At 45.8% G+C, this 14,636-nt stretch overlaps 1 protein-coding gene across 4 annotated transcripts in view; it reads right to left on the reverse strand.

The window, feature by feature from the left end:
• Positions 1 to 14,636, reverse strand: part of DGKZ (diacylglycerol kinase zeta) — a 141,638-nt gene that overhangs the window by 56,834 nt on the left and 70,168 nt on the right. For all 4 annotated transcript variants that reach the window (XM_088461494.1, XM_088461492.1, XM_088461491.1 and 1 more), the window contains 5 exons: positions 14,110 to 14,226; positions 13,959 to 14,030; positions 13,775 to 13,870; positions 8,150 to 8,232; positions 486 to 546 (listed from right to left, as the gene is read on the reverse strand). In XM_088461494.1, coding sequence (XP_088317620.1) covers positions 486 to 546; positions 8,150 to 8,232; positions 13,775 to 13,870; positions 13,959 to 14,030; positions 14,110 to 14,202 — 405 coding nt within the window. In that variant the 5' untranslated portion in view covers positions 14,203 to 14,226. The remainder of the gene's footprint in view (positions 1 to 485; positions 547 to 8,149; positions 8,233 to 13,774; positions 13,871 to 13,958; positions 14,031 to 14,109; positions 14,227 to 14,636) is intronic.

The raw sequence follows: 14,636 nt of genomic DNA on the forward strand, positions 1-14,636 counted from the left end.
CAATGATACAGTTAACTCTAGTTGGCAGAGTAAACGGGCAAACAACACTGAACACCACAGATTGCCCATCCCTGCTCTAAGAAGAATGGTAGACAGAAGTTGTCCTGCTAACTGTCCGCAGGCTAGCAGAGTACTGTAAATATTCTGTACAAGCAATGCAAGGAGGTTCTATATTAAATCGAGCTAGAAAGATAAAGTATTTTCTTATGCCTATACTCGGATATAAAAGTAATTTACTTTAAATTTCATTAAAAAAAAGTTTACAAAAAAAAAGTAAAAGTAATATGAAAGTCAAAATCGTGCTGTGTAGACGCAACGGGAAGTTGTTGTTAAGTGAAGTAAGAAGCTTCCCACCTCCATAGTTTAAGGGTTTTCTCTGGCTTAATATTGCCGTTAGAATCACACAGACATATCCAGACACAAGAAAACAAGACAGGCCACAATACAAAAAGACAGTAACACAACCTGGGACACACAAGACTCACAGTGCCATCACCTCCGCACGCGAGGATGCGCAATGACGGAACCTTCCGATACATCTCTAACCTGCCGAAAAGACACAAGAAAGATTAAGGAGTGTAGTCGGGGTGCCCGGGAGACATAATGACAATGAACGTTTGCCTCCACCACAGCACAGCAACATCCAAATGCAGATAATGCAGCACACACAGCAACATAACAGAGATTACAATCCTAGGAAACAATGCATCATTTTAGTGTGTGTTTTTATCAACCACATACGTTATGGTAACGTGAGATTATAGCTAAAAATCAGTTCAGGGTGGAGGGGGCGTGGCCATGGCGGATCTGGTGTAGGCAGCTGGTCCTGTAGGCTCCCCAGTGCTATATCCTGCATATCTATCCTGCGCACAGCTACCCCGATAAAATTGCTCGCCATCGAGCACTTACCCTCCCGGGATACTGCTGTGCTGGTCCTGAGCGTCGAGACCAAATACGGCGCCTGGCGGGATCGCCGAGACTTTGGGCCCTGCCGCCGCCATTGCTGGACTATAGAGCCTCGGCTGTTGTTTGGTGCCTCCGCTGAGACGCGGCTGTGCTGGCCGGGAGTAACTTCCACATCTGGACTGACCCTTCTCGTTGTGGTCGGGCAGTCGAGAAGACTCCGGTGAGTGCGGATCTCTGTCCCCTGTGCCTCGTGCTGGCCTGATGCTTGACTGGGCCTCCCAGTCACGTAACGCCGCCGGGGCTTGTGCTGGGCGCCATTGCTGACCCCGATAGGTGGCTGGTATCCGCTCCTGATTATATCAGAGGAGGCATTCGGAGTGTGGTGCCCTGCGTGATCTATACTCCCTGCAATTTTTGTCAGTATCGTCAAATAATATAATAATTAAACCTAGCTGGATGATTCTGTGACTGAGCTCTCTTGGATCTCTCTTTCAGCCTAGTCTTTACAGCATCCCTATTACAAATACCATTCTTTCAAGATATTGTTTATTGTGCAGTGAACTGCTACTGAGGGACCTGATATTACATTATTGTCTGGCGTTATAATGGGAAAGTCCGGACATGGTGCGGCGGCTGCGGCTAAACTAGAGCGCTTTGTCCGCTCATCAACACCACCTGTGCCTCCGAGCATTGCCCCCTTAGGGACATCCGGACAACCAACTGTCGCACCTAACACTGGAGTGGGTTCCACTACATCTTCGGAGGTCACCCTACAGCAGGTGCTGGAGGCAGTCACCTCCTGCGAAGCTAGACTAGCTGACAAAATCGAAAGTGTTCAGTCTGATCTGTCTCTTCTACGACATGATGTACAACGGGTGCGGGAACGGGTCGGAGAGGCAGAAACCCGTATTTCTAATCTAGAAGACTCGCACACCCCATTACAATCACAAGTTGCTTCTCTGACTACGCAAATGGCTACTCTGCAGAACAAAATATCTGATATTGAAGGCAGACTCCGTCGTAATAATGTGAGAATTGTGGGGCTTCCTGAGAAAGAAGAGGGTTCCGCCCCTGAGGCTTTCCTTGAAAAGTGGCTCATCGATTTCTATGGCAGAGATTCTTTTTCAGCCCAATTTGCAGTGGAGCGGGCACACCGTGTCCCTCCTAGACCTTTGCCTCCCGGTGCTCCTCCACGCACATTTATTGCTAGACTCTTACATTACCAAGATCGAGACACTATTCTCAAGTTAGCACGCATTAAAGGTCCATTGGAACGAAATGGAGTTAAAACTTCTATTTTTCCAGACTTTGCGGTGGAGGTACAGAAGGACAGAGCAAGATTTCTCCCTATTAAACGTCGCCTCCGTGACCTTAATCTATCATATGCAATGCTTTTCCCCTCTAAGCTACGGGTGGTGGCGGATGGGGAGACCAAGTTCTTTGCTTCCCCAAAAGAGGCGGTGGCTTGGCTGGATCGTAGATCACCTGGTCTTCGACAATTGGAACCAGAGTGATTATGAATAATATATAATTTTGTGAATATATATCTATATTGCTGTTGGAATCGATGTTCTTAGTGTATATATTGCAATCGATGAAGTAACATATTATATCTAAGTAGGTACTGGATATAAATAATAGTTTACGGAGGATAGTATTCACTATATAATACTTCTGCTATAAAATCACTCTACAATATGTCAGTTCATATAAGTATAAGTGAATATGGTACTGTTGCTTCAATATTATTTCTATACTGGGGAGCCCATCATGTTCTTTGGTGGTCATTAGAATTCATTGCTCCTAATACTCTCAGCTTGTTTTTGGCATCAGAGTAATTGTGTAGCTGGGTGGGTTGTGTTACTATTAGTTTGTAGGGAGGGAGAGTTTAATGTTTAGGGATCCAAGTATGCCTTGGTTGGGTTGGTGTACAGGGTGGGGGGGATTTGGGAGAGATTTATTTCCTCTATTTTTATTTTTATTTGATATTATTTCTATGTTTGGTAAAGTGATGTACTGTATTGCCATATTGACTTTATATATCCGTTCTGTCAGTCTGCACAATGTTTCTAGTAAATTGCTGGGGGATATCCTGAAACTCTTTTTACTTCCCTATATATGACTAAAATATTGACTTGGAATGTGAGGGGTATTAATGACAGGATAAAACGCTCCTTAGTACTTAGACAGCTGCGACACTATGGATCAGAGATTACCTGTCTTACAGAAACGCACCTGGTGGGTGGGAAACTTTTATCACTTAAGAGACCGTGGGTGGGTTGGGCATTTCATTCCCCATTTACCTCCTCTTCTAGAGGAGTGTCTGTTCTTATAAGTAAAACAGTCCCATTTGTCTGCAATACCGTTAAAATTGACCCTGGAGGGAGATATGTTTTCTTAGATTGCAGCATTTATTCATTTAATATATTTATTTTAGCAGTATATATTCCTCCACCCTTCTCGTATGAGGTTTTGAAGCGTGCAGCTGAATTTGTAGCTTCCTCTCCTGATACCCCAATTATGTGTCTTGGGGACTTCAACAATGTACTAAATCCTGCTATGGATAGGTGGCGTGAATCCTCCGCCTGTCACGTCTCATCAGGTAGAGGGCTGGCGAATTTTGTGACGGATATTGGCTGGATTGACCCCTGGCGGGAAGAACATCCAAATACACACCAATATTCTTGTTTTTCCCATTCCCATCATTCTTTTTCCAGAATAGACTTGGCCCTGGTCTCCAGAAACCTATTGCCCCGCATCTCAGGTATAGAGTACAAGGCTAGGGGCATATCTGACCATTCCCCGCTATTCTTGCAGTTAGATATTAAAATAGACAAGGGTCAGCATTTTTGGAAGCTACATCCCTCCTGGTTATTGCAAATGGGGGCGGGGGCGGAACTGGAGGCGGCATGGCAGGGCTACTTTGCTGATAACATGGGTTCTGCTCCTATTGATATGATATGGAATGCATTCAAGGCCTTTATGCGAGGATCACTGATAAAGAGGGTGGCAGAGCTGAAACTATTCTATAGGAAACGGGAACTTGAATTGGAAGCCAGATGCCGAGCTTTAGAGTTGTCATATCTGGTGGATAAGCTAGAATCCTCCAGGGCATCATGGTTACATGCTCAAAAAGAATGGACTACTCATTTACAGGACCGAACTAGCCGTCGATTATTATTTACTTCACATTCCAGATATTTTCAAAGTGACAGGTCGGGAAGCTATCTAGCGTACTTGGTTAACTCAGACAGACCTAGTAACACTATTGCTAAGTTGAGATCAGCTGATGGCGTGGTAGTTGATACAACCCCTGAAATAGCGGATGTGTTCCTGAATTTTTTTAAGAATGTCTACTCATCTGATTTAAAATGTAGTCAGGCAGAACTGCGGAATTATGTAAATAATGCCAAGCTTCCTATCCTTACTACTGAGGCCAGCGCCATATTGGAGGCCCCTATCACTATTGAAGAGATTAACACAGCTATTAAATCATTTCCGAGTGGCAAGGCTCCCGGAATTGATGGTATTCCCCTTGAAGTTTATAGAAAACATGTGTTATTTTTTGCTCCCATATTATTGGACATATTTAATGCTTTGTTTGAGGAAGGGATCTTCCCTGCCTCCATGTCTGAGGCGGTGATAGTGGTACTTCCGAAGCCTGGAAAAGATCCCCCATTTCCAGAGTCATATAGACCGATATCCCTGATATCCACTGACGCTAAAATTCTAGCTAAACTCCTGTCTATGCGACTTAATAGAGTTATTGCTACTATAGTTCATCCAGACCAGACAGGATTTATGCCCGGGAAATCAACTTCTGAGAATCTGAGGAGGTTATTTACACATCTACAGATCTCCCATGGTGATGAATCATCATCAGTTGTAGTGTCACTAGATGCGGCTAAAGCCTTCGATTCCATAGAATGGCAGTTCTTATGGGAAGTTATGCGAGCATTCGGGATAGGTCCACGCTTCATCAAATGGGTCCAGTTACTATATATGGCCCCTAGTGCACGGATCTCAATAAATGGTTATGTTTCACCCTCCTTCCATTTATCTAGGGGAACGAGACAGGGTTGCCCCTTGTCTCCAGCCCTATTTGCTTTGGCAATGGAACCGCTGGCGTGTGTACTGCGATCCCATCCTGATATAGTGGGTCTTCGGGTAGACAATGGAAATGACACTGTGGCCTTATACGCAGATGACCTTTTATTGTTTTTGGCTGACTATGCTCTCTACATGCCGGCGGTGCTCCAGGTTATTACAGCCTTCGGTATATACTCTGGAATAAAGATTAATTGGGGGAAATCCCACATACTTCCACTTAGGGGGTCCCCTCCCGCATCTCCCAGTATACCTCTTCCCCTTCAGTGGGTAGACCGTTTTAAATATTTGGGAATCTGGGTTACTAATTCTCCGCAGGATTATATCTCTCTGAATATCCAACCATTATTGGAATATCTCCGAATGAAATCTCGCACCTGGGTTAAACTTCCTTTGACACTGACTGGTAGAATTAATTTGGTAAAAATGATCGTGCAGCCTAAATTCCTATATGTATTCCAACAATCTCCTATTTATATACCACTATCCATATTTAGGAAACTAAACAGTTTGATCTCCTCTCTGGTCTGGATGAACAAGCGTCCCAGGATTCAATTGAATACTCTAACTAGATCCCGGAATTTGGGTGGATTCGCTCTCCCTCATTTTAGATTATATTATCTTGCGTCTCAATTGGCGCATTTGAGAATATGGTTGCAGGGTGCCCAGGTGGGTGACTTGATATCTGTAATGGTCTCCCAGGCTTCGCCGGGACACTCCCCTCTACGGGCATTACTTGCAGAGGGATACGCTAAAAATGATCCTCCTGTGTTTTATCAAGCTATTTACATCTGGAGGCTACTTTCAAAAATGGTCAAGTATGAAGGTATAGACCCAGACACTTCACTGTGGAACTCCCAAATCATTAGATGAGTTGTCTTATTTACAAACAGATAGAGTTTGGGGTTCTAAAGGGTTGTTCTCTTTGGGACAATTGTATGATAATGGTATTCTTAAATCCTTTACTCAGTTAAGGGATGAATTTTGTTTACCTAGCTCCTATTTTTACCGATATCTTCAATTGCGACATGCGCTATCTGCCCAATTCTCGGACTCTTCGACAAATATATTAGACTCTCCTATTAAAAAGTTATTGTTATCTACGGGGTCCCGTAAAATTATATCTAGTATATACTCTTATCTTATGTCCGCTCATCATTGTTCGGACCTTCCTGGTCTTCGGGTACGTTGGATTTCTGATGTGGGTCCTGTGAGTGATGAGTCCTGGAGCCTTGCCATGGGGTCTCCGAGGTGCTCTACTGCATCAATTAGATTTCAACAGATACAGCTATTCATTCTGCATAGGACTTATCTCACACCCGTTAGGCTTATGAAGTTTGCTGGAAGGATAAATGATATCTGTCCTAAGTGTGCTATACTCAGTGGTACTTTCTGGCACTTGATTTGGGAGTGTTCCGTCATAAGTACATTCTGGAACAGAATTATACAAACTATGGCCACTACTGGTGTCCCTATCTCTATACTAACACCTAGTGCATGTGTTCTAGGAATAATACCTTGTGATTTTTTGGATAAACATACTACCCTATACGTTATTAATCTGTGTACATTGGCAAAAGTTGTCATAGCTAGATCATGGTTGGCTTCTACGGGACCTGAATATGCGACATGGAAATCACTTGTTAATTCTACGGTGATGCATGAGAAATATATTTATATCTCACGAAAGTCTGAGTCTAAGTTTGAGAAGATATGGAATAGATGGCTTCAATCTAGTTTCTATGAGACACCCAGTGACTCATAATTGGCTCTAATGCTCTATTGGGAAGTTTTCTATTATGCGGCAATGTCAGTATCAATAATAACAACATTAACACTGTTTTTTTTTTTTTTTTAAGTGTGCTAAGTATATCACAGTTGTAAACTGTTATTAGTTAGTATGTATGTGTAAGAAAATTATATCTGTTTATATGCATATCTATACTCTGTTCCTTTTTTGTAATCACTCAAATCAGTAGGATGAGATATCTACTCTAGCTATTTGTATATGCCTGTTACTACTGATATTATTTGATATGTATGCATGTTATGTACATTTTAATATGTATGTAATTTTATGCTTGTATGGTATGTTTTTAAACTAAAATAAAAAAATCTACTCAATTTAAAAAAAAAAAATCAGTTCAGGGTTTTTTTCGTAAACTATTATTAGTGATATCTGCGGCGGCAAAGATATGTATCCTTCAGATGTGGATACAGCCCGTCAGTCCGCCGTTTTCTCTTTCCTTACAAAAGATATTCTATATAGTTAGAATGGATTGGTTGGAAGCTTCCCTTAAAAAAGAAAAATTCACTGAACGTTTCTTTAATACAGGGATGGGGAACCTCCTGCCCGGGGGCCTTATAAAGCCCTCGGTATCATTTGCTTTGGCCCTCAGAGCTTTTTTTCTGCTAGCCTCATCTGTCTAGCATGGTGCCTAGAATAGCACCCTGTAGCCAGAATCTATGCAGCAGTGCCGCCTGGAGCGTCCTTAGGACGCTTCAGACTGTCACACCGCTGCCCTTACAGCTACCGAAGCATCCTCAGGATGCTCCAGGCATTGCTGTAATCACCGGCGATCCAATTAACCTTATTGTTATATTTCCTTGTATTTCTTAATATATGGATAGTGATGATATTATGGCATCGTTTCTTAGTACCTGTTTACTGTCATTTTTGATAAGTGGTTACATTTATTTTTTTTCATTCTAGGATATGTCAAATGTTTCAATAAAGAAAAATTTGTGTAAAAATTTTCCAGATAAGAGACACTTGCGCACAACCATTTTGGCACAGAAATAGGGGCGTGCATGCAGTTCTAATCCAACCCTGCACGGGACTCCTGTGTAAAGTGCAAGTCCGCCTTTGTGGCCTTTTTTACGCTTTACTTATTGTGGAGCTCTGCAAGTACTTTGAAAGAACCAAGTGTCCCTGGCAGCCAAAAGAGGGCAAGCAGCTTGAACTTATGGACGGAGCCCAATTTTCTAAGCAGAACCTCTATACCCTGTTGTTTCCAGGTTCCGCCATTAGAAAGACAAAATAAAAAAAGAAAAGAACAATCATAAGATGAGATACAGGAAACCACCATACTCGATACGCGTGTCAAAAAGTAGAGGGTGTTTACAGAACACTTACGCTTCCTTGGGACCACCTTGACTAAGATCAAACACTTGTCGTGGATTCAGATACCACATGAAGGACTGAAGGATCTTCACCCCCTGTGTGTGACAGACAGAGACATCATTACTCCTCATCAGCCAATCTCTCTGTAACAGTCGCCAGGTGCTGGATACCCGTAGAACAGACATATAGGGCCAAATGTAATAGGGTGAGAGTTTAGAAAATGTGAGAGTTTCTGACACTTTTTAAACTTGGTCAATGTAATAAGAGTCCGAAAACAAAATAACAGAGTGAACTTGCATGTTTTTCAGACTTAAAAAACTCTCACGATTTAAAATCTCATTCAGAGGTTTTCCCATTTTGAAGATAAAACTCGACCAATATGAGAGTTTACTGCTAAACTCTCACATTCTCTAAACTCTCACTCTATTACAGTTGGCCCATAGAGCGAGCTACCAAAAACCTGCCACGGGCACTGGAGACCGATGGGACATAACACCAGCGTTACGTTTCTTTGTTCTATTGCCCTGCCAATGTCACTGTCAAAGCACATTATTTCCGTGCTGAGACAGACATCCTGTTTCTTCTTGCTAAAAAGAGCCTTTCTTCTATTTACTTATAATTATATTCCAGTGGTTTGTTTGGTTTATCGGTACACATTGCAGCCAGCCAAGCTCTTTATAAATATAAAAGAACAGGAGGGCAGTTGGGAGCGACCAAGAAGTAGAACAGAAGAGAGACGAGACAGACAGACAATAGATGGAAACGTATGGGAAATTAAACACGATGCGTAAGATTTGAGAATAGTAGTGAGCTACCTCAAGCCTGCCACTGGCGCTGAATAATGGTGGAACAGACATATGGAGTGAGCTGCCCCAAGCCTGCCGCAGGCCCTGAATACTGGTGGAACAGACATATGGATTGAGCTACCCCAAGCCTGCCGCAGGCGCAGAATACTGGTGGAACACGTATATGGAGTGAGCTGCCCCAAGCCTGCAACAGGCCAGAATACTGGTGGAACACATATATGGAGTGAGCTACCCCAAGCCTGCCACTGGCCCTCAATACTGGTGGAACAGACATATGGAGTGAGCTACCCCAAGCTAGCTTTCCACAGGTGCTAGATTCCAGTGGAACAGACATATGGAGTGAGCTACCCCAAGCCTGCCACTGGCACTGAATACTTGTGGAACAGACATATGGAGTGAGCTATCCCAAGCTAGCTTTCCACAGGTGCTAGATTCCAGTGGAACAGACATATGGAGTGAGCTAGCCCAAATCTGCCACTGGCACTGAATACTGGTGGAACACATATATGGAGTGAGCTATCCCAAGCCTGTCACTGGCGCTGAATACTGGTGGAACACACATATGGAGTGAGCTATCCCAAGCCTGCCGCAGGTGCAGAATACTGGTGGAACACGTATATGGAGTGAGCTACCCCAAGCCTGCCGCAGGCGCAGAATACTGGTTTAACACGTATATGGAGTGAGCTACCCCAAGCCTGCCACTGGCGCTGAATACTGGTGGAACACACATATGGAGTGAGCTGCCCCAAGCCTGCCACTGGCGCTGAATACTGGTGGAACAGACATATGGAGTGAGCTGCCCCAAGCCTGCCACTGGCGCTGAATACTGGTGGAACACACATACGGAGTGAGCTATCCCAAGCCTGCCGCAGGCGCAGAATACTGGTGGAACACGTATATGGAGTGAGCTACCCCAAGCCTGCCGCAGGCGCAGAATAGTGGTGGAACAGACATATGGAGTGAGCTAACCCAAGCCTGCCACAGGCCTGAATACTGGTGGCACACACATATATGGAGTGAGCTACCCCAAGCCTGCCACAGGCCTGAATACTGGTGGCACACACATATATGGAGTGAGCTACCCCAAGCCTGCCACTGGCGCTGAATACTGGTGGAACAGACATATGGAGTGAGCTGCCCCAAGCCTGCCACTGGCGCTGAATACTGGTGGAACACATATATGGAGTGAGCTACCCCAAGCCTGCCACTGGCGCTGAATACTGGTGGAACACATATGGCTTGAGCTACCCCAAGCCTGCCACAGGCCTGAATACTGGTGGCACACACATATATGGAGTGAGCTACCCCAAGCCTGCCACTGGCACTGAATACTGGTGGAACAGACATATGGAGTGAGCTGCCCCAAGCCTGCCACTGGCGCTGAATACTGGTGGAACAGACATATGGAGTGAGCTATCCCAAGCTAGCTTGCCACAGGTGCTAGATACCAGTGGAACAGACATATGGAGTGAGCTACCCCAAGCCTGCCGCAGGTGCTGAATACTGGTGGAACAGACATATGGAGTGAGCTACCCCAAGCCTGCCACTGGCGCCGAATACTGGTGGAACACATATATGGAGTGAGCTACCCCAAGTCTGCCACTGGCGCTGAATACTGGTGGAACACACATATGGAGTGAGCTACCCCAAGCCTGCTACAGGCCTGAACACTGGTGGAACACACATATGGAGTGAGCTACCCCAAGCCTGCTACAGGCCAGAATACTGGTGGAACACATATATGGAGTGAGCTACCTCAAGCCTGCCACTGGTGCCAAATATTGGTGGAACACACATATGGAGTGAGCTATCCCAAGCCTGCCGCAGGCGCAGAATACTGGTGGAACACGTATATGGAGTGAGCTACCCCAAGCCTGCCGCAGGCGCAGAATAGTGGTGGAACAGACATATGGAGTGAGCTACCCCAAGCCTGCCACAGGCCTGAATACTGGTGGCACACACATATATGGAGTGAGCTACCCCAAGCCTGCCACATTCCTGAATACTGGTGGCACACACATATATGGAGTGAGCTACCCCAAGCCTGCCACTGGCGCTGAATACTGGTGGAACAGACATATGGAGTGAGCTGCCCCAAGCCTGCCACTGGCGCTGAATACTGGTGGAACACATATATGGAGTGAGCTACCCCAAGCCTGCCACTGGCGCTGAATACTGGTGGAACACATATGGCTTGAGCTACCCCAAGCCTGCCACTGGCGCTGAATACTGGTGGAACACATATATGGAGTGAGCTACCCCAAGTCTGCCACTGCCGCTGAATACTGGTGGAACACATATATGGAGTGAGCTACCCCAAGTCTGCCACTGGCACTGAATACTGGTGGAACACACATATGGAGTGAGCTACCCCAAGCCTGCTACAGGCCTGAATACTGGTGGAACACACATGGAGTGAGCTACCCCAAGCCTGCTACAGGCCTGAATACTGGTGGAACGCATATATGGAGTGAGCTACGCCAAGCCTGCCACTGGCGCTGAATACTGGTGGAACACATATGGAGTGAGCTACCCCAAGCCTGCTACAGGCCAGAATACTGGTGGAACACATATATGGAGTGAGCTATCCCAAGCCTGTCACTGGCGCTGAATACTGGTGGAACACACATATGGAGCGAGCTATCCCAAGCCTGCCGCAGGCGCAGAATACTGGTGGAACACGTATATGGAGTGAGCTACCCCAAGCCTGCCGCAGGCGCAGAATACTGGTGGAACACGTATATGGAGTGAGCTACCCCAAGCCTGCCACTGGCGCTGAATACTGGTGGAACACATATATGGAGTGAGCTACCCCAAGCCTGCCACTGGCGCTGAATACTGGTGGAACACACATATATGGAGTGAGCTACCCCAAGCCTGACACAGGCCTGAATACTGGTGGAACAGATATATGGAGCAATTTACACTAAGTCTGGCATGGCTCATTAGACCAACATGGCATGTCTGAAGCTTAGAGAGATCCAGTGATATGGGAGAATTTATTGAGGGGTTTAAACCAACAGAAATTTAATCTGGGAAATTAGGAAGAGAAAGGAATGGAGAAAAAAAGGAAGTAGGGAGTGGAGAGAAGACAAATACAGGCAAATAAGAGAGTGTGGCGGAAAGGATGAGACTTTGCCACAAACACGTAATGTAGGAAAGCGGGAGAGAAGAAAAACAAGACACCCAATAATTATGATTAGGGAGACTATAGGAAACAAGAGTGACAGGAGAGAAAGAAGTGGTCAGTGTAGCACACTGGTTCTCAGTTCCAGTCCTCAGGCGGAATCGGTATGAATTACCACCGGACCTAAGCCGGACGCTGGAAGGCCGGCACATGAAGATCCTGACAGAGGTAAACAGCACTCCTAACCCTCCCCTCCCCCCCTCCCCCGACCCTCCCTTAGGGGTGCCCAACCCTAACCTCCCCCCAGGGGTGCTTAAACCTAACCCTCCCTCCTGGTACCCTGAACCTAACCACCCCAGAGGGGGGGTGGGGGATTGGGCGGGGAGGTGCCTACACCTAACCTCCCCCCGGGGGTGTCTGACGTTAACCCCCTTCCCCTAGCCTTCCCCTTACCCTCCCGGGAAGTGCCTAACCCTAAGACCCCAGGGAGTCCCTAAACCTAACCCCCCCACACGGCTATCACCTCCGTCGCCCGGCTTACCTACATTCGGTATGCAGGGCGTCGGGATTTCGGCGTGGGGTTAATGATAGGCGTTAGTATTTAGACGCCTATTATTAGTCCCATGCCGGGATCTCACTGTCGGGAAGCCGGTGGTCGGCATTTCGACCGCCGGCTTCCTAACTACATCCCCCTCAGGCACATACCCTGTTGGGGGTACTAAAGGACTGCAGTGGAGAACCAAGTGCTAGGTAATAATGGAGAAGGTACAAGAAAGCTAGCGGAGTGTCATGCTCTCATAACTGGATTACTGAAACTCTTCACTAGCCATTCTACTATGAAGCTGACAGCTGTACTTCAGTGTAATTGAATGCGGACACTAACTTTTTACACTCATCGCTTCCCCAATCCTGAAACGCGCTGCCTTCCATTACCCCGGCTGCCAGTATTCCTTCGTAGCCCTCAACAATGCTGTTCAGACCTTGCTATTCTTGTTTTCCTATATTATTATTACCATCATCTCTTCTCTTTATATGGCGCCATCAAGCATCTTACAATAGTGCATGCAAACCATGCATCTGGGCACATATTATCTCATTACCCACAGTCACTGTTCTGCCAAGGACTTAAACCTTTCACCCCATCCCTTACTGCCCCCAGGGACTTCACTAGTGCAGCCTTCCTATTCTGCAATGCTCTCCTCGTTACATCAGACCGTCCTCTATGCTGTATTAGGCGGTCCCTCAAACAGTGTCATTTCCGGTGTCTGACAACATTCCCCAGCTCCTCTCATCTGCCTTACTCTCTACATAACACCTCCACTACAACTGCTAGGTTCTATTGCCCTGCCAATATCATAGTACTTTAGTTCTGTGCTCGGACAGACATCAGCTGAGCCCTCGACCGCCTGTTCCTTCTTGCACAAAGAGCCTTCATTCTATTTAAATGATAATTATATTCTAGTATTATAGCCAGTGTTTTGTTTGGTGTATCTGTACACATTACAGACATGCTAGCTCTTTATAAATATAGAAGAGCAGGAGAGCAGTTGGGAGCGAGCGACCAAGTAGTAGAACAGAAGAGGGACGAGATAGACAAACAATAGACGGATATGAATGGGAAATTAAACACGACGCATAAGATTTGAGAATAGTAATGGCAGGAAGATCACGGTAGGGCGCGTAGGGTGAAATTAGGATCCTTACTTGATTCCCTCCACTTTTGGGGTTAACAAATACGAGGACGGGTTTCATGAGCGGGCACGGAGCAGGCCTGATAATGAACGGTCGTATCCTGGGTTCCTAGAAAACAAACAAACCACAAAGTTACTTAATGCAGGAAGAACGTGCACACTTACATCACACTCCCAGAGATTCCATTGCAACCCACCTCCGCTCCCTTCTTGCTGGGTTTCCTCTTGAAGGACGGCCTCTTCTTCTTTTTACTGGACTTGATGGAGCTCTGCCGGGATTTAGGAACCAATGTAAGAACAAGAGAGAGAGGGATGAAGGGACAGAGGAGATTGTAACAGGTTACTCACCTGAGGCCGGCGCACTCGGATTATCCACGTAGGGGGCATTATGACAGCAGCGTGGGCCCCTAATGAACAGGGCTCTTCGATGTGGTGCAGCATGAAGCATGATACTTTGTTGTGGTACTGAGGAGGAACAAAGGATCAGGGGAATATAACTAAACTGAATTAGGAGAGAGAGAGAGAGAGAGAGAGAGAGAGAGAGAGCGCGATGGGCGGACTATTGCATAAATTAAAGAGAAAGCGAAGTTTGCTTGCCGTTACTAAACTATAACTTTGAATTAAGCCTCTAACATTAAAACCCATTATCAGAAATATTTCATGGAGGGCAATTTATTTTCTCTGTTATTTAAAGCCAAATAGCATGAGAGCAGGGATCCACCCGATCGCTTTGCGCTAACCGTGCCCACTCAGTGGTCAAAGGCTACAGAAATGCCGCACGGTCAGCGGTAAACAGGACAATGGGTGCCCCCATGCAAGAACATGGGCTGCACCTGAATCATAAAAAAATCTCACCTAAAAACATAAATTTAAGT

This window comes from Taudactylus pleione, unplaced genomic scaffold (assembly GCF_031769625.1).
Source record: "Taudactylus pleione unplaced genomic scaffold, aTauple2 ptg001060l, whole genome shotgun sequence".
In the NCBI taxonomy this organism is placed as follows: Eukaryota; Metazoa; Chordata; class Amphibia; order Anura; family Myobatrachidae; genus Taudactylus; species Taudactylus pleione.